General features: G+C 41.9%; 2 protein-coding genes and 1 long non-coding RNA gene across 5 annotated transcripts in view; 1 reads left to right on the forward strand and 2 right to left on the reverse strand.

Moving 5' to 3' along the window:
- Positions 1-447: 447 nt before the first annotated feature.
- On the reverse strand, positions 448-6,131 carry IMPDH2 (inosine monophosphate dehydrogenase 2). Of its 2 annotated transcripts, none has more exons than XM_074283236.1 (14): positions 5,858-6,131; positions 5,415-5,463; positions 5,176-5,277; positions 5,019-5,093; positions 4,617-4,823; positions 4,128-4,215; positions 3,846-4,045; positions 3,655-3,745; positions 3,311-3,406; positions 1,886-2,029; positions 1,467-1,611; positions 1,022-1,165; positions 832-915; positions 448-671 (listed from the first exon to the last, which is right to left on the reverse strand). In XM_074283236.1, the coding sequence occupies exons 1-14, from the start codon at positions 5,953-5,955 to the stop codon at positions 617-619; spliced, it is 1,578 nt and encodes a 525-aa protein (XP_074139337.1). In that variant the 5' UTR covers positions 5,956-6,131; the 3' UTR covers positions 448-616. The 2 variants fall into 2 exon arrangements, with proteins under 2 accessions (XP_074139337.1, XP_074139338.1); XM_074283237.1 differs by having other exon boundaries at positions 646-742.
- A 73-nt stretch (positions 6,132-6,204) lies between these two features.
- On the forward strand, positions 6,205-8,747 carry LOC141551520 (uncharacterized). The gene is made up of 2 exons (XR_012484890.1): positions 6,205-6,605; positions 8,504-8,747. It is a non-coding gene; the product is annotated as an uncharacterized LOC141551520 (long non-coding RNA).
- The window catches only part of QRICH1 (glutamine rich 1), a 71,841-nt gene continuing 57,059 nt past the window's right edge, over positions 8,253-23,034 (reverse strand). For both annotated transcript variants that reach the window (XM_074283234.1, XM_074283235.1), the window contains exons 4-10: positions 15,406-15,583; positions 13,753-13,907; positions 11,672-11,786; positions 10,743-10,851; positions 10,186-10,337; positions 9,651-9,741; positions 8,253-9,190 (exon numbers count right to left, since the gene is read on the reverse strand). In XM_074283234.1, coding sequence (XP_074139335.1) covers positions 8,998-9,190; positions 9,651-9,741; positions 10,186-10,337; positions 10,743-10,851; positions 11,672-11,786; positions 13,753-13,907; positions 15,406-15,583 — 993 coding nt within the window. In that variant the 3' untranslated portion in view covers positions 8,253-8,997. The remainder of the gene's footprint in view (positions 9,191-9,650; positions 9,742-10,185; positions 10,338-10,742; positions 10,852-11,671; positions 11,787-13,752; positions 13,908-15,405; positions 15,584-23,034) is intronic.

Below are 23,034 nucleotides of genomic sequence, written 5' to 3' on the forward strand. Positions count from 1 at the left end.
AGCACCTCATGCTGGGCACTTGAAACGGACACTTCTCAGTGGGCCTGCTTGTTAGTTCCTTGTCAGCAGGAGGTTGCTCAGCCTGTGTGAAGCTGTAGAGGATGAAGGGGAGCCCACTGCCTCTTGGCACACCTTACTTCAGTTCTTCATGATTTGGTTCTTCTTCTTTACATGCAGTAGAAATCTGTAACATTCCCCACTGTTCCTTGTCCTGCCCTCAACCAAACAGCACAAGCATGATCCCTACTACCCTACAGCAAACATCACCCTCTTCTCCTTCAGGCTAAACACAGCCTGAAGATGTAGAGATGTAGGTCTCTCCATTTTGCTTCTGCTTCCCGGCCTTGTTTCAGCTGCACGCCAACAAAGTAGCCCCCCTTGCACCCTACCCCCACCACCAGTTGTGTTGTTTCCCCCGTTAGACTGAGGCTCCTGGAAGGCAGGGCCTGTCTTTTTATGTGCCTAATAGATGTTTAATGGACATTGGGTTTACACACAGCAGCCTTCTTCTTTCTGGACTGCAGGGGGCTGGTAGAAACACAGTGAAATCCCAGAGATGAGATGGTGGCAACTGCCCAGTATTTGCTAGCCTGGCTCCTGCTCCCTTCCTTTCCCTTCACTCCACACAACAAGGCCACAGACCACTATATCCAGCTTTTTTATTGAAAAACCTAGAGAGGGAGAGAGGTGAGAGGCAGTAAAAGCAAACAAGGCCACTTCTCAGAAGAGCCGCTTTTCATACCTGTGGGCAAGAAGAAACAGACAGTGAAGAAGACAGGGGGAATGTAACTAGCGGCCCAATGGGGGTTGGATGTAATCTGGGATACTTACGAATGGAGGCCGTGGACACCACCTTCCACCTGAGCAGATGACGTCCTCTTCTCAAATTTCAGTTCCCCTGAATACATCATGGCTCTGAAGAATGAGAGAGTCAGTCAGAGCAGCCTCCACACCCTCCCTTCCCCACAAGCCTCGAGTGAGGTGGTTTTGCCAAGGAAGGGCCAAGCCCCACTCTTCTTACCTGACTTGAGTTAGACTCTTGGCACCAATATCTTGGCAGGAGTGCTGGATGCCAGCAATCAAGTAGGGGACAAACTTGTGGATGGACCCTTTGTCCTGCACGGCCCCGGACACTCCTTGAGCTACTTTGATCTTGTCTGCTTCACTGTGGGAGAAAGAGGCAGAGCTGGGAGGGTTCAGCCATCCACCCCACAACACAGGTGGAGGCTACACTGGCACAGACCAGGATTCTTGTCTTCCCATCACAAACTAAGGTTGGCCAAGAGCCATCAGAAAAGCAAACACAGAATCGGCTCTTTCCTTTCACACCAACTTCTCTCCACTGAAACCCTAAAGGGCAGTCACTAGGCCCTGACCACAAGGTGCAAAGCCAAAGCCCACAAGGACACTTGTTTCCTGAAAAGCCCTCAGTTTTGGGGGTGGAGCTGGTCCTTTGCCCCCCTCACCTGAAGTAACGGTTCTGGCTGCCCAGGTTCTTGTCCATGGCGTCAAGGGAGCCCATACCCCGATATTTCTTTAACCGGATTCCATCAGAGAAGAAGTACTCGCCTGGGGCCTCCGTGGTGGCCGCCAACAGAGAGCCCATCATCACTGTGGGGAGAGAGCCTCTGCTTAGCATGGACTTCCTGTCCCCAGGGCACATAGAGGCACAGTGGAGTGAGGGCTGTGTGTCTTCAGGTCTGATCCAAGCCTTTTCTAGGCATCCCCCTGCCTATCTGATCCACAGAGGATTTAAGGCAGGAAAAACCCTAGTCAAAAGCTTCTTATTTATAAGAGAAACAGAGAAATTGAAATTTGTAGAAGAGAAGTCCAAGTTTGGCTTTTAAGCCAGATGCCCTTTTCACTTCAGACCCAGGGTGCCTACCTGTGGAAGCTCCAAGAGCCAGAGCCTTGGCAATGTGACCCACGTTCTGGATGCCACCATCAGCAATGACGGGGACACCAAAGCGCCGAGCATATTCTGAGACCTTGTACACAGCTGTCGCCTGAGGCCGCCCACATGCCAGCACTAAATGAGGAGACAGAGAAAACAGGGTCAGTTCAGTTGGGAAGATGTGTGGGAATAGCAACCCTACAGCCAGACTTAAGTTATCCAAGTACCCTTCATTAAGAGTGGGGCTGAGGAAATGGGGTGGACCTTCTCACTAATGAGTAGGTGCTTACTGTACCCTCTTATGCAGAGACAGAATAATCAAACAGGCAATGAGTGAAGTCCCACTATTGCTCCTATCAGATCCCCAACCTTGGCTCCCACCAGGCTCTGGTTATAGGGTGGCCATAGGTACATGCAGTCCTTCACCAGTAGGCAAGCTCTGTCAGTGACCATGGGACAGGACGGAGACTGTGCAGGTTAATGGTCACACAGCAGGCAAAAGCCTAAATTACAGAACCCTCCCTTTGAAGCCAGCTCTACCCACACCTGGGGCTTTCCCTCTGTAGGAGCTTAGGCAAGATGGCAGCTTAGCCAGGGTTTGTTGGAAAGAAGGAAGGAAGGGAGGGAGGGAGGGAGGGAGGGAGAGGAGAGAAAGCCAGAGGGAGGAAAGGATCCTGTTCCTACCTAGTCAATGGAAATAAGCAGAATGGGGCTCTAGGTCAGACTTCAGACAATGGTGGTTGTGGAGAAGTTGCCAGTGAGTTCCTCCCTTTTAGATAGGGGCGCATAGGAGAGGGGGAAGGGTCCTAGGGCTTCCATCTAAGGGGAGCCCTAGGCAGATTTCCTGCTTATCAATGAGTACCCCTCCCCCCAACACACATTGTCAGCGCCACAAACCCAGGGAGCTACAGCTACAAAGTCAACCAAGCAGCCGGGCAGTGATCAGCCAGGGGGCCTGGGCCGGCCAGGCCGGACTTACTATAGGTGCCCGTGACAGTAGAAGGGCATTTAGGGCTGTGGGACTTTATGTCTGGAGGGATCTTGGGAGCCACTAAACAAAACAAACAGACCACAGTTTAGAAAGAGAAGAGCAGAGCTGAGCAAAGGCGAGCAGGAGCGAGGCCAGGCCTGGCAGGGAGCAGGGTCAGAAAGTTACTGGGCAGAGGAAGCTGCTATGCACTACATACACCCAGGAGTATGGCCTGGTGCCCATCCCTCTCTAGAATCCCCCTTGCTTTAAGTGGGACTTCAGGCCCCTGACATCTGGGCTATGGCCAGGCAGAACCTGGGCACAGGAGACCTCAGCCACCTGATTAGCTGACCAGTGTGGGCACTCCTCCTTGAGGGAAAACTCCTGGAGAAATCCCCCTGCTACCCTGGGGATGTTGGGGGCACCACAAGAAGAGCTCCTCTCACCTTCCTGTGTAATGCAGATGGAGCCACTGCCCATGCCAACTCTCAGGGCGTCCACTCCTGCATCAATAAGGTTTTTAGCCTGTGCAGCCGTCACCACTGCAGAGGAGAGATATAAGTGCCTCAGAGTGGGGCTTCCCTAAAGCCCCATGGAGGCAAGTAGCTCAGGATCCTTCAGATAAGGAGGGCCCCACCAAGTTCCCGATTTACCCAGAAACCCAGGAATGGAAAGAATCTGAGCCCCCCCAGGCCAAGTTCAAATCACTGGGGCTCCCAGCACTGGGTCCAGGGAGAAAGGACTGCCCCCCAGAAGGCTTGACTGCTGCCCCCCCCCCCCCCAGCCTCACCATTGCCACCGATAACCTGGAGATTGTTGTATTTCTCCTTGATGTACTTGATCATGTTAATTTGGAAAATGGAGTTTCCTTGGGAAGAGTCCTAAGATGTGGAAGGAGAATTGGCACATTTACTTCTGGCAACTGCAGCTATCAAAGCAGCCAGGTAGGTCCCAGTTCTTCCCTTCCTCTTCCCTGCTCACCAGCACAACTACATCGACACCAGCCTGAGCCAGCAAGTCAAGCCGATACTTGTCGTCCTCGTGAGTGCCGATGGCTGCTCCGCACAAAAGCTGCTTCTTGGTGTCCTTGGATGCCAGGGGGTAGTCCCGATTCTTCTTCAGGTCCGTGCGTGCAATGATGGCTACTAGCTCATCATCCTCATTCACAATGGGTAACTTACCTGGGGAACAATGGAAGCAACACTGTTAAGGAACAAATGGAGTCTCCCTGGCAGTCCCTGTCACCAGTTACCCCATCCTCACCTTTCTTGCTCCGCTGCAAGATTTCATTGGCTTCCTTTAGCGTGACTCCCGCAGGAGCTACCACGAGATCCTCCCGCCTAGTCATGATCTGATGAAACAGGGACATTGATCTCAGCTGCCCAGTGACAGGGAAGAGGCTCCTGACCACTCTTCTCCTTTAGTTCCCCCCAGTTCAGATACTCTAGTCAATAATGCTCACCATATACTCAAATCCCCAGAATAACAGAGAGATTCCATTTCTACAGGACTTTGAAATTTACAATTCTGTCTAGCAGAAAATGTTATCTCCATTTTACACAGAAGCTGAGGTTCAGAAATAAGATGACTTGTTCTGAGTCGTGTAACTAAAAAGTAACAAATATTAGGATTTCAACCCAAGTTGTCCCAGACTCTACACTGGGGCCTTATGAAGGGTGTGATTATATCCAGTCTACCCCTGGGGGATCTACAGAAAGACAAGATGCTTTAGCCCAAGGAGCAGCAACCCACCTCGCCCAGGAGCCGGTCATGCTCCTCCTCCTTGAGAAAGTCAATGTCTCGAGAGGAGATGATGCCCACCAGGCGACTGCCCATCTTGCCATTGTCTGTGATGGGAATGCCACAGAAGCCATGCCTTGCCTTGGCTTCAAACACATCTCGGACTCGATCTTTGGGGCTCAGGACCACAGGGTCAGTGATGAAGCCCTGCTCATATTTCTAGAAGGCAGAACACCAGATGTTGAAAATGAGAAATGCCCAAATATCCAGCCTCAGACTATACCAGCCCCGCCCCCATCCATGGCTGGAATGAGCCTCTTGCCATGGAGCTTTATTAGCTCTCTGGAGCCCCCGAGCATTAAAACAAAGAAGACTTCCAGGTGCACCTGTGAACAAGAGTCCTGCCCCACTGACCTTCACTTTGCGGACTTCATTGGCCTGGAATTCTGGGGTGCAGTTGTGATGGATAAAGCCAATGCCCCCTGTGAGCTGTGGAGAAGCACGGAGGGCATCAGTCTGGACCCTGCAGACCCGCCCGCGGCCTTTCCTGCTCTGCCCTGCCGAGACTCACCGCCATGGCGATGGCCATTCCAGCCTCCGTGACTGTGTCCATTGGAGATGAAACAAGGGGGGTCTTCAGGGTGATCCTCTTGGTAAGTGCTGAAGTGAGGTCCTGGGGACAGAGGAGGCTCCGCTCAGGACGGTGAGCCAGGCCAGCCTGGGGGAAGAGCCCGTGCCCGCCCAGCAGGGGTCCCACCTGAGAGCGCTCTATCCCTCCCCCCAAGGTGCGGGGTTTGGGGTCCCACTTACTACTTGGTCTGCCGTGAAGTCTATGTAGCCCGGGAGGATGAGGAAGTCACTGTAAGGAGACGGCAGGGGAAGGACTTCAGCCTTGCCCCCCTCCCCCCTCCCCGCCTGCACCCACAGGGTTGTGCTGTCCCTTTCCTCTGAGGTCATCAGACCTGGCCCAGGGCTAGCGACTGACAGCTCCATGTGCCCGGAGAAGAGATATTTTAGGCCTGAAATTCCAGCCACCGCCTCCTTCCCTCACAGCCCCGCACGGGAAGGCGCCTCCCCCCCACCCCTCGCCGCGGTCCGGGCTCTGACATGAGCCTGCTGACGCCCGCCGGGGGCATCAGCCAAAGGCTGCCCGCCGCCTCCTGCCCGCCCGCTGGCGCCCTCCTCCTCTGCCGGCCCCGGCCTCGGCCTTTCCTCCCCCAGCCCCGGAGGTCGCGCCCGAAGCCCTCCCTCACTTGTACGTGAGCCCATCTCCGCAGTTGAAGAGTTGCTGCGCCGTGAGTCCATCGTCTGGGACGTAACAAGTGCCGCCACTGATAAGATAGTCTGCCATGGCGGGGACGGGACGGGGATGGGGAGAGGAGGTGGGCCGGGTTGGCGGGAGAGCCGACTAGAGCCGCGTGGGGTCGGTGCTTCTCCCGCAGAGGCCGAAGGAAGCTCGGTGGCGCCAATATAAACCCGCCCGCTGCGTCACGGCGCAGGAGCGCGGGAGGCGTGCCCGCGGCGTCAGACATCACGCACGCACGCGCTCGCTTAGGTCCGGGCCAAGAGCGAGAACGGCGGCGTCTTGCTACGCCGCGGGGCGGGGCTTGTGAAAGGCCCGCAAGGGTCGAGTGAGCGCTTGCGCAAAAGACAGTTGCTCCCAGCTTCGGGAAGTTAATGGGCTTGTCCAATTTGGAGGTCAGGGTCGGGTTTCCCGGGCCGGGCTCCCGAGGGCTGGAAGTCAGAAAGGTCAAGTCACGCCCTCACCCTTTGCCTCAGTAGTTCTATCCGCAGAGTGAGGCCGTGTCGCCAAGGCTCAGACCGGGATGCCCTGAGAACCGCGTTTCTGCCCCGACTGCCACCGGCTTTCTACGCCTCGGCGTGCTCGGCTCTTTAAAGAGGCTGCACTAAAACCACATGAATCGCATCAGGGGCAGCGGAAGTTCAACGGAGGTCCGGCTCACTGCCTTAGGATCTTAAACCATTTGCGCCCCATTCCCGGTGAGAACCGAAGCCCAAGAGGGCTGCGCCCGCTCAGCTGCGCTTCGGGCCTCACAGTCCTCCGTTTCCCTCCACCCCCCGCGTTCCCTAACGTGGCCGGCACTAGGAGGGAGAACGTGGCATTGGGTGGGCTGAGTTAGAACGCCTGTTCTCATGGGGATACCAGGGAGGGCCACCATTGGCGTGTGTAAATAAGTTTCTCCCAGAGGCGGTTGGGCCTACGTCGGAGGTCGCACCCAACCCTTGCTCCCAGCGGTGACCAGGTCTAGGTAAGCCGGGCCATCTCCTCTTTACAGTGAAGATAACAGCACGGACTTCTCTGAGCTGTAGTGAGGATAAAATGCAAACCTCAAAAGTGCTATATAGGGGGCAGCTAGGTGGCGCAGTGGATAGAGCACCAGCCCTGAATTCAGGAGGACCGGAGTTCAAATCTGGTCTCAGACACAACACTTCCTAGCTGTGTGAGCCTGGGCAAGTCACTTAACCCCAACCTCAGGGGGAAAAAAAGTGCTATATAGATCCTGTCATCATTAATAACCTGAAAGGCTTCCCACCACTTAGACCAAAAACTGACATAAAAAACCCAACTCTTCATGATTGGTCAACTTCCAGGGTGTCTAATATTTACAAATTGAACCTACAGTCAGGATGTGACTATCTCTACAGAGAGTTCTATTCCTGAAGCAATACTGTTTATTAATTGTCAAAAATGCAGTTATTTATATAACATTATATATATATATAATATATATTTATATATAATATGTTATTATAATTGTCAAAAATGGGCACTGTTAAAGGCCAAATGAAATTGTAGTCATTTAAGAACATAAGTGTTAGATGTTTATAGGAGTCAAAAAAAAAAGTCATTAAAAACGAAAGGTGCTGGTGTTCCTCTCCAGGTCTCCTGTGATGCCAGGGAGATGTCCTATTCCCGTGGATCACCTGGGAGCAGGAAGCTGAGGCTGCAGCCTCCAGTGACCAAGCAGAGTTCTATCATGGATGTTAAACAAGAGAAAGCTCTTCTTTCTGCCAGACTTCTCATAATACTTTAGGACTCATTTACAACAATGGGAGAAGGGAAGCAAACTGCTGAATTGGATATGGAACAGGCTTTTTCTTTAGCTTACTAGTAAGGAAACTTAAATTCGTATACCTTAGAAGAGTCATAAATAATCCTAAAACAATCTGATATTTTAAGATAGTCACACAGTGCTTAGTAGCATCAGAAGAGGCACTTTCCCTCCAACTGTATTTAATCCTGAACATAGGCAACCCTCCAGCCCTGATAGTCTCTAACTTGAAAAGAACTTTGGACTTGACTAGTGTCAAGAGGCTTGGATTTAAACTCCAGCTCTTCCTTGGGTAATCCTGGTTAAATTAACTTCAACTCTTCAAGACTCAATAAAATAATGAGGTAGGAATAGATGATCCCTCAGCTCCAAAATTCTGTGTCCTTTCCTCCAAAAATAACCATTGGAGAGGAATGGCATTCTCTCTATTAAGTGACAAAGCTGGAGAAGTTAAAAAACCCTAACGCTGTCTCCCATGTTTTGCTCTCCCTTCCCAAATAAAGACGCATTGTTCAATAGCATGTTGAAAAGACGTGCTTGTCATTCTTAATAAACAACTAGAGTAAGAATACATAAGAGAAACAGTGTTGTATCTTTATATGATACACAAGTGTATGTTACAAGAATTCCATCAGGCACATGTGCCTCAATTTTTAAGGCCTCAATGTTCGGCCCAAAAAAAAAAAAAAAAAAAAAAAAAAAAAAAAGCATGGTAAAGTTTTTACTTTAACATCTAAAATGTCATTTGTCTTAACGGGGCTCAATAGAAATTGTCTTTAATAAATCATAATTGAAGTTTTCTCCCCTTATTTTTCTTCCATTAAGATGCCAAGTTAATGTCTGAGCACAAAGAAAGAAAAAGAACATGGCTACACCAGCGACAGGCAAGGCCGGCCAGGCTCCGGGGAAGGCAGGCATAGCAGGCACCCCAGGGCAGGAAGGGAGGTCCATCATAATTTCTCTTCTCTCTGGAGGTGAGGAAGGGGTCATATTTTCTCCTCTGCAGTCCAGGCCCCTTCCCAGGCCCCAGTTAAAAAAAAAAATAATAATAAAGTTAGCCAGCAACTTTCCAGAGTGTCCAATTCTTTTAGAAATATATTGCTCCGGCAGGCACAAGAGTCTGTCACGGGTTTATGATGATGCATGGTGGGTAGATTTTACTTTTATATTTTCTTTTCAACAGAAACAGCCTAAAAGGGCTTCAGAACTACACCAATTAAAAAAAAAAGAAAAAAGAAAAAAACTGAGGCCTCTTCTTTAGTGTGAAAGTCTGTACAGTTTTTCCTCGTTTTTTCCCCATCTTGGTTGAAAGGAGATGCTCAGTGCATGTTACTGGCATTTGCCACAGCAATAGCTTCCTGAATTTCTCGTATCACCAGGATTCGGGTAAGCATCTGTTCCATTTGCTCTCTGTTGATCGGTTGTACTGAATACCAGATTGGACTGTTGGGTGCCACCACTGGCTCAGGTGTCAGGTAAAATGTGTCATTTCGGCCTTTCACACTCTGGGGACTGAAAAAAAAAAAAAGGGGGGGGGAGGGAATATTTAGGATAAATCGTGCTTTTACTCCTAAATCTGACAAGTGACTTTCCCTGTACTGTTTTTTTCCTTGAATTCCCTCCAAGAAGCTTCAAGCTCTAAATTCCATGGGATTTCTCATTGACCGGTAAAAAGGAAAGCAAAAATAAGGGCAAAGTGGCAGGAATACCATACCTACACACACTACTAAAGTGCATGAGAAAAAATGGTATTTGAGCAAGTTGTTTTTATTATATATCCCTCAGGTTTTATTTTTTTCCCTCTCTTTTTAAGATACTTTCTCATAAAGAAGGGCTTTCCAGGAGGGAAAGGGCTATAAAAGAAGGAAAAAAAAATGTAGGTGATATAAAATAATAAAAATCTATTTTAGAATTCCTTCCCCTAGGTATCAAATTCTCCCCTCCCAACAAATACAAAAGAAAGAAGCCTCACCATTTGAAGAGGTAGAAATCATAGAGTTTTATGGGGCACCTCAGTGGATTCTCTGGATTCTCAGTCTGCTCAGCATACATATCATCTGTAACTACAGAACCCACCCCAAATATATCGTGTCAGACTGTTCCTCTGCAGGTTTGGCTAGAACACAGCTCAAGAGGACACAGACAACTCCAGAGCCCATGCACACCCACACCTCAGATCAGTGAACCAGAAGGCATCTCCTTTCATCATTTTAGGAAGAAATATGGAGTTCACACTGCCTTCTCTGGAACTCTTGCTTTATGCAAGGATAAAGTTAAAGCTTCTCACCTGGCTGGGCAGAAGTGGGTTTAAGGATTATAGGATTTGACAAGGACCATTTTCAGTTGCTGCCTGCAGTAGATCAGCAAAAGGGGGGATATGGGGTTGAGGGTAGTGCACAACCAGAACAGGTTGGTTACTTTCTGCCTACAGTTATCCCAAGTTAAGTCCTATCACGTTAAAATAAGAGATAGGGTCTGCTACTACCCAAAAGGCTCAAACTCCCTACCTTTTTGGCCAGTCTGGTGTATGCCAAGTGCCTTCAGATATCGGATACTTGTGCTCTTATCCTTGGGATTTGAAGGGTTCTTCTTTGTCTGACGTAAAACTTTGGAAAAGGCCAGTTTCATGTGCTGGTCTACTGTTTTCAATAGAAAGTACCTAAATCATAAAATAAGGAAATATTAAAATGTGACACCCTTGAGAAGGATGCCAGAAAGACAACTTTGCTCACACAATGACCACAAGTAGCTCAGAGAAATATCTGAGGTCAGACAAAATAATTTAAAAGGGTATTAGGGAACCTAAATAATTTCATAGGCAGATTCTGGGTTACCACCCTGGGACACAGAGAAACTTGGGTTCTAAAAAAATAAACAATTTCAGAAACAAATTGAGTTCCTCTCAGATCTTAGGCTGACCAGTTTCTTGGGGCTTTTTTTTATGTGTTGAGGGATAGGCAAGAAAGAAACCTTGCCTCATAAGCATAACAGCCCATTCTTCTGTGTCTCCCTAAATACAACTACCACCCAAAGTGTTAAGTTCCCATTCTCCAGAAACACTTACTTTGTGTTAAAAAACATAAGCGTAGTGAGGAGCGTGGAGGGGGAGTGAGCCCCCAGTTGCTTACACTCCCATAGCATCTCCTCTGTCACACGGCTGGGCAGGACATAACCTACAATAAGAGAATACTTTCATAATATGGATATGGGAAGTGTGTCAAGGAGACACATGGAACAATATGTGTTGACATTAGAGAACCAAGTGGAAAATGGAATGCTTAGTATTAAAAATCAGGGAGTGATGATAGCATTCCTAACTTCAGCCCAAGATTTTCTACTTCCTTTAACCTGCCTTCAAGTCTTACATCTACAGCCTTTAAAAAAAAAAAAAAAAAAAAAAAAAAAAAAATCTCCTCTGTGCATCAGGCAGCAAACATATAAGGTGATAAAAAAGGAGATGATTCACAGTAATTTGGACTACTAACTCTTCTCTTTCTAGGCCAAAGCAAAAGATGACCTACACAGCTGAACTAACCTGTATAACAGTGCTGAACCCAAAGAGGTACAGTTCCTTAAGCTGTCAGAGGTACATGGAATTATATTCCTACTGCAGTAGTTCTAGTCTGGTTGAAGTGCCTCTTTCACCTAACACAGCATACTTAGACTTCCATGTCCTCTCATTTTTATAATGTGCTGGTCTCTAGAAACTTTTGTAGAGGCCAAGACTACTGGCCAGTTGGCTATTCCTGGCATGCCCAATGGATAGCGATCAATTAAAAATTTAGCTCGGGGCCAAGACACTGACTTATAGGCTTGTGTCCTAGTTGGTATTTGGACATTTTGCTAACTTCCAAGTTCTCTTCCCAAAAGGGTGGTAGAGGTGTCAACGCAAAATAACCCAATAGGGAAAGTGAAAGACTGTCAATAATTCACATTCAGAAACTCAAAATAGTTGCAAGAAACATGTCACTTTGGCCAAGGAGGGTGACTTACCGAGAGATGTGACCCGAGGCTGAACATCCTTCAGAACTTCATGAAGCCATTCCGTGAACCGAACATAATAGAGATCTGAAAATATGTCATCTACTCGGCCATTTTCAAAAAGATACTACAAAAGAAACAGAGACACAGTAGAAACAAGCAATTTTCTAGGTTGGTTCTTTCCAAAGAAGGTGTGTTTATCTTCCAAAAAATACAGTAAGAGAAACATGGCAGACTATAGGCTTCCTCCTCACCCACAGACATCCTTGGATGCAATTAGAGGCTGATAAGGTAGACGATTGGGGGGAGAGGGGAGGGTGAGAGAAAGGCAGGAGGGCAGGAAGAGATTTTTCTTACTGTGGGAATCATTGCTGATGGAAAGCAGCATCTTTGTGTCTTAGCAATATTGATGTACAACTTCCATACCCCTTCCTACCCATGAATTTCAAGTACCCACATGATTTTTTTTTTTTTTTTTTTTTTTGCTGAGGCAATTGGGATTAAGTGACTTGCCCAGGGTCATATAGCTAGGAAGTGTTAAGTGTCTGAGACTAGATTTGAATTCAGGTCCTTCTGACGTCAGGCAGGGTTGGTGCTCTACCCATTGCACCACCTAGCTGCCCCTCATATTCTTGAAGTAAGGTATGTTCTAAGGAGAAGGGGGCTTCTTCCTTTTGTGATCTTCTTGTTCACTATCTGCAGGAAGCTGAGGAGTTGGTAGTCCAACCCTTCGTCCTCCTGATGCTACCTCCACCATACAATTCTCTCCTGTCTTTTCTGTACTTTCTCTGGATTTTCTCATTAAATGAACATATTCATAAACATTTATTTTTCCTTATTAAAAACAAAAAACAAAAAAAAAACTAAGAGGCTTAATAAAACCTCTCAGGAAGACAAAGCAGTCCTTGCCCATAAAACACATAAGCTAAACTGTACAGCAGAGTAAACAAGAGGCTTGTTGGAATTCAATTCCAGCCTGCTTATTCCCTTGTCTAGGCTTAGCTAACTCCATCTCTCAAATTTTCTTGTACTACTCAATTTTTCAATGACCTTTCACAATTCCAAATCCTATGTTTCTACCATTGTACTCTTCCAGGATCACTATATCTTCTTTATTATTTCCTTGATTTTTCACAATCACCACAATGAAGTGCATATGGTAATTATTATCATACCCATTTCACAGAAAGGTATCTCTGTAAAGGTTCAAAAAGATTTAAGTAATTTACCAGAGGCAATATGAATAAATTAAGTAGTATTGACTAGGTCTGTAGAAAGCCTAGGTTCAAATCCTATCTGGCAAGTGCTACCTATGTGATTTTAGGTAAGTCACATAACCACTGGAACTCATCTTCCTTCTCTGTACCTACCTCAGAATGATAAAGACCTACATTTAAATCTTGCCTCTAAAACACAGTGTGGCAGTGGGAGGCTGAGCACATCATTTATCCTCAGAACCTCAGACAAATTAAATCTATAAGTGCCCTAGACCAATGAAATCAAAGGTTCTGTTAAAACAAAACAAAACAAAAAAGATAAGGGAATTTCAACTAGATGGCACCTGAAATCCTTTTTGGCTCTAATTCTATGATTTGTATGAAATATTTCATTGGCTATACAGAAGTATGCCCCAGATTTCCTGCCTCAATCAGGAATATTTTTATTGTATTGAGTTGCTTGCCCTAAGGTGTAGTGTACTTAAAATCCATATCTGTTTTCTGAAACTCAAGGTTAAAATTTAGCTCACCCACTATGTTTCATGACAAAATGTCAAAGATGCACCTAAGTTAAAACACGTTTTTATAGTGTATATGGTAGTAAGCCCATCAAGCAAAATGTTAAGCCTTTTCATTGGGCAGTTAAGAAAAAGGCAGGTAAGTAGTATAAGTTCCTTGGATTAGAATAAAGTATTTCATCAATTACTATTAAATAAACAGTATTAAATAAAAATCAAAAGAATCTTGATTGAGAAATAAACATCTGATTGATTAGCATCACATTATTTTACTTTCATTGAAAAAAAATTATTATACCCTCAAAGAAGTCTTAGCTGGAATTAAGAGATAAAATGAACTGTGATTTTTGGCTCCTACCTTCTGAATACATAGGAAGATATAGTACAGCACATCTGGGTCATATGGTTCACCTTCTCCATTTCGAGCTTCCCTTGTCATTAAGCATAAACCATAATTCAACTCTGCCACAGCTGAAGAGATAAGATCTTCCTGAAATCGAAGTAGCTGTCGACCTAAAAGAAAGTTACAAAGATTACCAAGTGCTGTGACTGTGCCATTAAAAATCCCTATCAATGAGTCACAGACAAGACATGCAAATTTAGAGTTTTCATCAGATTCACTGTAATTAACTTTGACCATGGTGTTTCCTCTTCCTGTTCAATTCCACCAGTTGCTTATTATAGCTGCAGAAGGGAAATTACCATTGCTATCAGAGGCAGGTAGGTAGCACAGTGGATATATTGTTGGGTCTAAAATCAGGAAGACCTGAGCCAGCCTTAAATATAACTAACTGTGTGACCCAGATAATCATTTAACCTCTCTCTGCTTCCTAAACTATAAAATGGGGATAAATAATAGCGCTGCATTCTCAAGAAGATTAAATAATATTTATAAAATGCTAAGCATAGAGCCTGACTCATAATAGGTTCTTAACAAATCTTTGTATCTTCTTTTTATTCCCTCTATCAAAGAATGACAAAATACTTGCAAGTAAGCCCCAAATGTTCAATTTTAATAATGGATTTTCCATTCAAAACTAAAAAATATATGCATAGAGACAAGACAACTTAATAAAGTTCAAAGGAACATACATGAGCATTATAATAAGCTTGGGAATAATAAATTACAACAAACATGGTGCTTTAAAATGCACAAAGCACTTTATAAAATAGTATTTAAAACTTTACAGCTACCCTGTAGGAAAAATATGATTATATCCACCTGGAAGAGGTGATACTTTTGGTTCAAGGTAGTTAAGTGTCTTGCCTAGTGATCAAAGAACTTTAAAGTTCTAAGTCCTCACTCTTTTCAGAAATACAATGGACAAAGATAATTCCTAAAGACTCATGGTGGAAAACTTTATTTACATCCAGAAAAAGAATTACGGAGTCTGAATGCAGATTGAATCCCATACAATTTTCACTTCTTTCTTTCTTATACAATTTCTCTTTTGTTTTCATTCTTCTTTCAAAACATGAATAATGTGGAAGTATGACTGTATGTGTATAATCTATATCAGTCTGCCTGATGTTTTTGGGGGGAAAGGAGGGAATTGGAATTCAAAATCTTATAAAACTATCTTTACGTGTAATTGGAAAAAATAAAATACTAAGGGGAAAAAAGGAGAAAATAAAAGCAGAATGGAGGTAGTCCAGGTCTACACTACTTGCCATTTAATACAACTTACTTTTAAATATGAAAGAAAGGGGCAGCTACATGGTGCAGTGGATAGAGCACCAGCCCTGAATTCAGGAGGACCAGAGTTCAAATCTGGTCTCAGACACTTAACACTTCCTAGCTGTGTGACCCTGGGCAAGTCACTTAACCCCAGCCTGGGGGGGGGGGATATATGAAAGAAACTAAACAAACTAAACACCAATAAAATGTAAAATAATAGGAATATCTTGTAAGATTTGCTTTTGTTGTCCTTCTTCCCCCATTCTCTATTGTCTTACATGCTAGGAATGAAAGGTGAGCTGATACTGAAACTAGCCAGCCTCAGAAACTTACGGCCAATGGGTGCAAGTCTGTTTTGGGCATCCTTCTCCAATTCGGCATTCTTAGTCTGAGCCCAACTTTTCCAAACTTCAAGGCCTTCTTCTGGCTTCAAAGAATTGGGGAGTAAGAGTTCTGGTGAAGGTTGTGGTTGGGCTTGTGGCTCAACTTCAGCAACTTGGACGGTTTGAGCCTATGACAGAAAATTCACAAAGCATCACAATCCTGGGTTCTCTCAAATCAAATTAACTCTGTCAATGAGCTACTTGGCTAAGTTCTTTTTCCATTCAGGTATTGGTTTTCTCATCTTATATAAAGAAGCGGTTTGACTAGATTAATCAGAGGCTTTTAAACTGACCTCTAAAACTTGTGGGAGAGGGCTGAAAAAAATTTCAATAATTGGTTTCCTTTGTAATCTTATGTTTTTACTTTGTGAATTTAAAAACATTGTTCGGAGCAGTCCATAGGTTATTCCAGATTGCCAAAGGGGTTCCGAATATCAGAGATATATGACACAAAATATTTCCCAAACTAAAAATTTCCTTCTTTATTTTTAGCTACAATGTACAACAAAAGAAATGAAAAGGTTTTCTGGATAAAATAGTTGCCAGAATAGAGGTTCCAATATCCTTGCTCTATCAAAAACTTAAAAAATAGTATGGAGGAGAGGGGGGAGGAGGAAAGGAAGGGGGAAAGGGAGGGGGAGAAGAGAAGGAGGATTAAGAAACCCAATAAGAAGTTATAGCAAGTAACTTCTACTGCAGAATTAAACAAGTTAACCAAAAGCCCATGGGCAATAGAAAAGTACCCCAAAAACCAGTATTCTTGCTCCAGCAAATAAGCCAAGAGACTTTCTGAAGGCTCAGAATGGATTACTAATAGACTGCAAGGTTTTAAATCTAGAAGTAGTAAGAATGCAAGCTTCCCCTGAGAAAGGTTCAGGGTGGTTGAAAATCATCAAAACCACTAGGAGATATAGAAAGCAGAGTGATATGCCTATACTCTGAGTATCATAGCACCCAGTATTGAGATGCCATTAGAGGACTGTAAAGATCTCAGAACCTTAAACTTTAAAGAGTTAGGAGGCCTAACACAGGGATATGGGGGGTCAGAGACCAAGTGGAGCCAATAACCAGTCCCAAAAGCAAAGCAGGGAATAATGGAGCTTGGCCCTAGCACAAAGCCCCAGTTAAGAAAATAAAAGATTAGTGAAAAGAGTAAAGCAAAGAAGATACTAACCACTATTAAAAAAACAAACAAACAAAAACTTTAAATTCAAAGACAAAAGAGATATGCAGACAAACAGATACACAGATATGTAAATCCAACCTAAAATAAGTGGAATTATAAGGGGAACCATAGGAAAAAAAAAATGGGTTTCTTATAAGGACTACAGGAATACCTAGAAGAAATGAAGCAAAATTTTAAAATATGAAGCAAATGCACTAGAAAAAAAGAACTGAAAGGAAAGCTCAGCATTAAAAAGTAAATTTTCTTTAAGAGTTCCCTGAATATTAGAATTGATTAAAAGGAAATCAATGGTTACACAAAGGTAGCAAGAAACTTTAATTAATGGTGGAACTGTGAAATGATTCAACTCTTCTGGAGAACAATTTGGAGCTATAATTAAAGTGCTGTAAAACTGTATATATACTTTGACCCAGCAATATTTCTATTGGGTCTGTATTCCAAAGAGATCTTAAAGAAGGGAAAGGGACCCATATTTGCATGAATGTTTGTAGCAACTCTTTTTGTGGTAAATAGAAATTAGAATTTGAATGGATACCCATCAACTGGGGGATGGCTGAATAAGTTATGATATATGAGGATAATGGAATATTGTTCTATAAGAAATAATTAGCAGGATGATAGCAACAATAGATTATGTGATGAACTTGGCTCTTTTCAAGGTGATTCAGGCCAATTCTCAGGTGGAGAGAGAGATCTGCATCCAGAGAGGGGACTCTGAGAACTGAATATGGATCACAACATATTATTTTTATTTTTTTGTTGTAGTTTGCTTTTTTTCTTTTTCATTTTTTTTTCTTTTTGATTTGATTTTCTTGTGCAGCATGATAAATGTAGAAATGTTTAGAAGAATTGCACATGTTCAACCTATACTGGATCACTTGTTGTCTAGGTGAGGGGGGAATCAAGGAAGAGAGGAACACAAGATTTTGCAAATGTTGAAAATTATCTTTGCATGTATTTTGAAAAATAAAAAGCTATTATTAAAAAAAAGAAGAAAAAAAATAGCACTACTTCCAGGATTGTTTCAAGGACCAAATAAATGATTAAAGTGCTCAGCATATTGCTTCATACATAGCAAGTGTTATCATTTACGATTAGCTATCATTATCAAAGAGGAGAAAAAAGTTTCTTATAAGGAAGGTAACAAATTTCCACTTATCAATTGGGGGACCAAAGCAAGTATTGTACCAGAAAACATTGTAGAGAATACACTGACATTTTTCCTCTGACAAAATTCTTACTTAACTATTACAACACTGGGCTTAGCACTTATTAGTGTCTGTGTGTGTGTAAACTGTATATCTTGACTACTAACTTGTCATTAAAGAAAAAAATTTTTTTTTGGCAAGGTAAATGGGATTAAGCGATTTACCCAAAGTTATACATTTTGTGTGTGTGTGTGTGTGTGTGTGTGTGTGTGTGTGTGTGTGTGTGTGTGTGTAGTGTTAAATATCTGAAGCTGGTTTTGACTTCAGGTAGTCCTGCTCTCTAAATTGTACTATCCAGCTGCCCCATCGAAGAAATCGAATAAAGATTTTTTCCCCCTATTTGACTACTTACTTCATTTTTTGAGAGACATTAATCTTAATTACAGGAACTTTTTAATTTCAGGCAATTATTTGTTTTCTCTTTTGTAATTGTCTATTTCTTATCTGAGAATGCAACTCCTAGCCACACTTGTAAGAGGCATATGATCTGCTTTTTTTCTAATTTTTTAGACAATATGATAATTAATATTAAAGTTATGTATCTTCTTAGAATGTATTGTGGAATCTTGCAAATGAATCTATACACGTCTTACGTGTTCTAACAGAATGAAACCCAGGTATTTTAAGCATTTTATACTTATGTGAAATAAGATTTCTCTTTCTATTATTGTCTCCTGAATTTTGTTATTGTTACATAGAAATGCAGTTGTGTTTTGAAGATTTATTTTGTACCCTTCTCTTTGCTGAAGCTATTACTTGTCTAGATTACTATTGCTGTCGATTCTGTAGAATTTTCCAAATATACCATCCTATCATTACATAGGCCTTTAATTTTTCTCGTTTTATGTATGGCTTGCTGTTGTTAGCATTTCTTTAACTATCTCAAATAATACTCAAAGCATTCTTTCTCTATCTTTATATTTGATGGAAAAGGTTTTACTGTAACTAACTGCATATGATGCTTATTCGGGGGCTTAGACGATGCCTTTTAAGATATTAAAATTCCCTCAATGCCTATATTTTGTAGTTTTCTGCCTAATTAATGTTTTGGGGTTTTTTTTTTCCCTAAAAGTTTGTCCTACACCTACTAAGACTGTTGTGTGCTTTGGGATATATATATATATATATATATATATATATATATACACACACACATATATACATATATATATATCATAATTTTGTTGTTGTTATTAAAGCTTTTTATTTTCAAAACATATGCATTAACCCTTGCAAAACCCTGTGTTCCAATTTCCCATCTTATCCCCTAGATGGTAAGTAGTCCAATATATGTTAAACATGGGAGAAATAGGTTTTGTTTGTTTGTTTTAATTATTTATTTGTTTACAAACAGTATGCATGGGTAATTTTTCCAACATTGACCCTAGCAAAACCTTTTGTTCCAAATTCCCACCCTCCCTCCTCCCTGTCCCCTATCCCCTCTCCCAGCTGGCAGGCAGTCCAACATGTTACATATATTGAAATACATGTTAAATCCAATATATGTTTACATATTTATACAGTTATCTTGCTGCACAAGATCAAGATCAAGGAAAAGAAATACTGAGAAAGAAAACAAAATGCAAGCAAATAACAGAGAGAGTGAGAATGCTATGTTGTGTTCTACACTCTGTTCTCACGGTTCTTTCTCTGGGTGAGAAATCTATGTTAAATCCAATATATGCACATATATTTTATACAATTACCTTCCTGCACAAGAAAAATCAAATCAATCAGGAAAAAAATAAGAAAATAAAATGCAAGCAAATAACAACAAAAAAAGTGAAAATGCTATGTTGTGAACCATACTCAGTTGAATTTTTTAAAAAATATGATCAAGTATGTTGTTTTCTACATTAGAACCAAAGATCCTTGTGAACACCTCCCAACAAATTCAACTTGATAATAGATGATTTTTTGAATAAATACTACAGTTCAGACAAAATTTTATTAAACTTTTGAACTGATAATCATCACTGACATTGGCCTATAGTCCTTCTGTTTATTTAATAATCTCTCTCTCCCCCTCCCTCCCTCCCTATAGGCAGAATACTTATAACTTTGTGTAATGACTTTTCTTTGGTCATTTTTTTTTCTTATATGCATAAAAATCTTAATTCTCCTAAATATCAGTTACTCCAGCTACTTAGTTTCCTTTCTTCTGAAGCAAGATAAGTTTCTGTAAGCAAACTATACTAATTATAAAGTCCCTAACTCCAAAAGAAGCAGCATTCAGTGATATTTCCTCACAAAGATGAAACATGATTTCCCTCTTTTTTAATCTATTCCTTTAGTTTCTCACCCATTCTCATGTGGGTGCTCTTTTTCCCAGTTCACCAGTCTTAAATCTGACTCAAGTGACTTCTAGTGGTAGGACTGGCCCCAGCTGGATTTTGGGTTTTCCCCCTCAAATTTAATGACACATCATACAGTCCCCTCCCCCCAACAAGTGTCCTGCTCCATTCCCTCTGTTGTTTAGTTCTCTGCCCAGCATCACCTTGCCACCCCACTATTGCAGTCTGAGCAAATTTCATGTTGTTTGGAATTTGGATCTCCTAAGCACTGGTTCTGACAGCACTCAGGAGTTTTACATGTTCCTGGCTGAGTTTGATATCTCTAGTGTTAATAGATGGCAGTAATAGACTTGAAATCAGGAAGATCTGGATTCAAAAATCCTACCTCTTATAGTTACTAGTTATATAAGTCACCTGAAGAAGTCACTTAGTCTGTGCCTCTGTAAACTAAGGGGGTTGGACTCAATAATCTCTAAAGTCTTCATAGATAAATGTGATAATATTGTACCACCAACCATCTAACTTTCCTTTTACTGCTTCAGGATGCTAGAAAGGTTAAAGACTGCCCCATTAATTAAGGCTCTCCTTATAAGGAGTATATAAGGGTATAAAAGAGAGAAGATTCTAAAATCATTCTCTGCCTGGAGATGTTCATACTTAAAGAAACCTGGGAACTAAGATCATTTGAGTAAGCAACTCACATGCTCACTGTGTAGTAGAATGGTGACAGAATTTTTCTTTTAGCAAAGTACATAAAGTTGAATTTAAGTGAAATCTACTGTAAAATTATGAGTTTTTAAACACCCAAATCATGGTCAGGGGAAGACAAGAAATGTGCTTCCTTTTTCTCAATAGAAAGGTAAGATCATGGCCTTAAAATGTTTTTGCGTATATATTGCCTGATGCAACCAATGCCTCAATAAGTTTTAAATGATTTTCTCTGTAACAAGGAAAAAAGTTCCTTTTCATATATTTAGGAAGTCTAATAAACAAAGTTAATGGGGTTTTTGTTTTTGTTGTTGTTTTGTTTCTTAAAGAGAAAGTAACAAGGAAACATTTGGGATTGGTAAACAACTCAAATTACTGTGTAAATTTTTTTGCCACTGTCAGAAACAGTGCAAACTGTTAGTCAGAAACAGTTAGACTAACAAACATTAACAACTGCCAAAGTACTGTCTATACAGGAAAAATTCCTTTTTCTTTAGTATTTAAATCACTGCTTTTATATCCTGCTTCCCAACAAGTATGGCAAATTCTGGGTGAAGATAACAAAACAAAGTGGGAGGGAATATTTAAAAATATTTTATCAGTCTAAGAAAATTCTAGATGATACTTTGGTCATATGATGAAATTTCCAGCACTAGCATTCCATGATGCCTGATAAATGAGGAACTTAATACATCTCATTTGATTTTAGGCATTTAGGAGTTAAAAGGAATAGAACAAGGGATGTCAGAAAGAGCTGAATTTAAATTTGATCTCAGGTACTTACTTTATGTACGACCCTGGGAAAATCACTTAATTTCTCTGTGCCTCAATTTTCCAAACTATAAAATGGGGATAATAATAGCATCTTCCTCACATAGTTGTTGTGAAGATTAAATGAGATCACATTTGTAAACCATTTAAACAGGGCCTGGCATGTAATAGGCACTTAATAAATGTTGTGGTATACAATTGTAATTTGGGTTATGAACAATGACAAGCATAATGATTGTTTTAAAACCTGGAAAAAGATACACTGATGAATTAATGCATAATGAAGTAAACAGAACTAAGACAATGTTGCACATGATAACAATAATATTGTTCAATGAAGAATTGTAAATGACTTAGCTACTACTCTCAGTAAAATTCTCAGTAATACAATGATCCAAGACTATTGATGAAGCATACTATCCGTCTCCAGAGGCAGATTTTGTTTGAACAAAAAATGAAGCATGCTATTTTTCACCCTCATGTTTTTTTTTTCTTTTGAATTCTTATACAAAATGACTAATATGGAAATGTTTCACATAACTGCATATACATAACTTATATCTGTTTGCTTTCTGTCTCAAGAAGGGGGAAGAAGGTGGCACTTAAAACTTATACTTGATCTGTTCACCCCTTTCCCTTTCTTCTATTACCAATACTTTCCTGACTGCCTAGATCAAATTTATTGAGATCAAATTAAATATGTAGTGACTAGAGAAGCAGCATGAAAGAGTGGGAGCTATATTGAACGAGCCATTTCTTCCATTCAATGTTTCAGGCAACTGTCTAAGATACCTGTATGTACTGGTAGATGAAACATCCTCATTTGGGAGCCATTATATCAATGATAACACAGAGCTGAAGCTAATCCCTACATTATGATTAGTCAGTAAAGCAATGTATCTTCCCTCCCATTGTCAAAATAATAATCAAAGAGAATACAGTCATTTTGCCCACTTGTAGAAATAGACTAAGTAGTTTAATTTAATTTAGTCTTTTATGGTAATATAAGTGACTAAAGAAATAAAAATCTAATGAAATCTTAAGAGGGACAAAAGTATTAGTTGAAAAGATCAGAGAATGTTTTATGGAGGAGTTGGCCCTAAGCTGATTCAGATTGCAGATTATAGCATATATTTGACTGAAAAAGTTAATGAAATTTGTTTTGCTTGACTAAGGTGAGTCTTGTGGAAGATAAAGGTGGTTGGAAGAGAGGGCATTTCCAAATAATAGATAGTTTGTGGAAAGAGAATGAGGTAGTAGATGAACACAGGCAAAGGGGAACCAGTAGTGATCTAGTTTGGCCTGAATAAAAATAATACAGAGATGAGGATATTGTGCAATAAAGCTAAAAAAGGAAAGCTAGAATAAGAGTATGGAAAGCCTAAAGTTCCAGGCTGACAAGTATGTATTTT

Source organism: Sminthopsis crassicaudata, chromosome 1 (genome assembly GCF_048593235.1).
Source record: "Sminthopsis crassicaudata isolate SCR6 chromosome 1, ASM4859323v1, whole genome shotgun sequence".
NCBI lineage: Eukaryota > Metazoa > Chordata > Mammalia > Dasyuromorphia > Dasyuridae > Sminthopsis > Sminthopsis crassicaudata.

Excerpts from the sequence above, each read along its gene's own strand:
- IMPDH2 (XM_074283236.1), bottom strand. The coding sequence starts at position 5,955 with ATGGCAGACTATCTTATCAGTGGCGGCACTTGTTACGTCCCAGACGAT. Across the intron at positions 5,278-5,414 it reads ACTTCACGGCAGACCAAGTA|GACCTCACTTCAGCACTTAC; the intron begins GTAAGTGGGACC and ends CTCTGTCCCCAG. Across the intron at positions 4,824-5,018 it reads ATGAAGTCCGCAAAGTGAAG|AAATATGAGCAGGGCTTCAT; the intron begins GTCAGTGGGGCA and ends TCTGCCTTCTAG.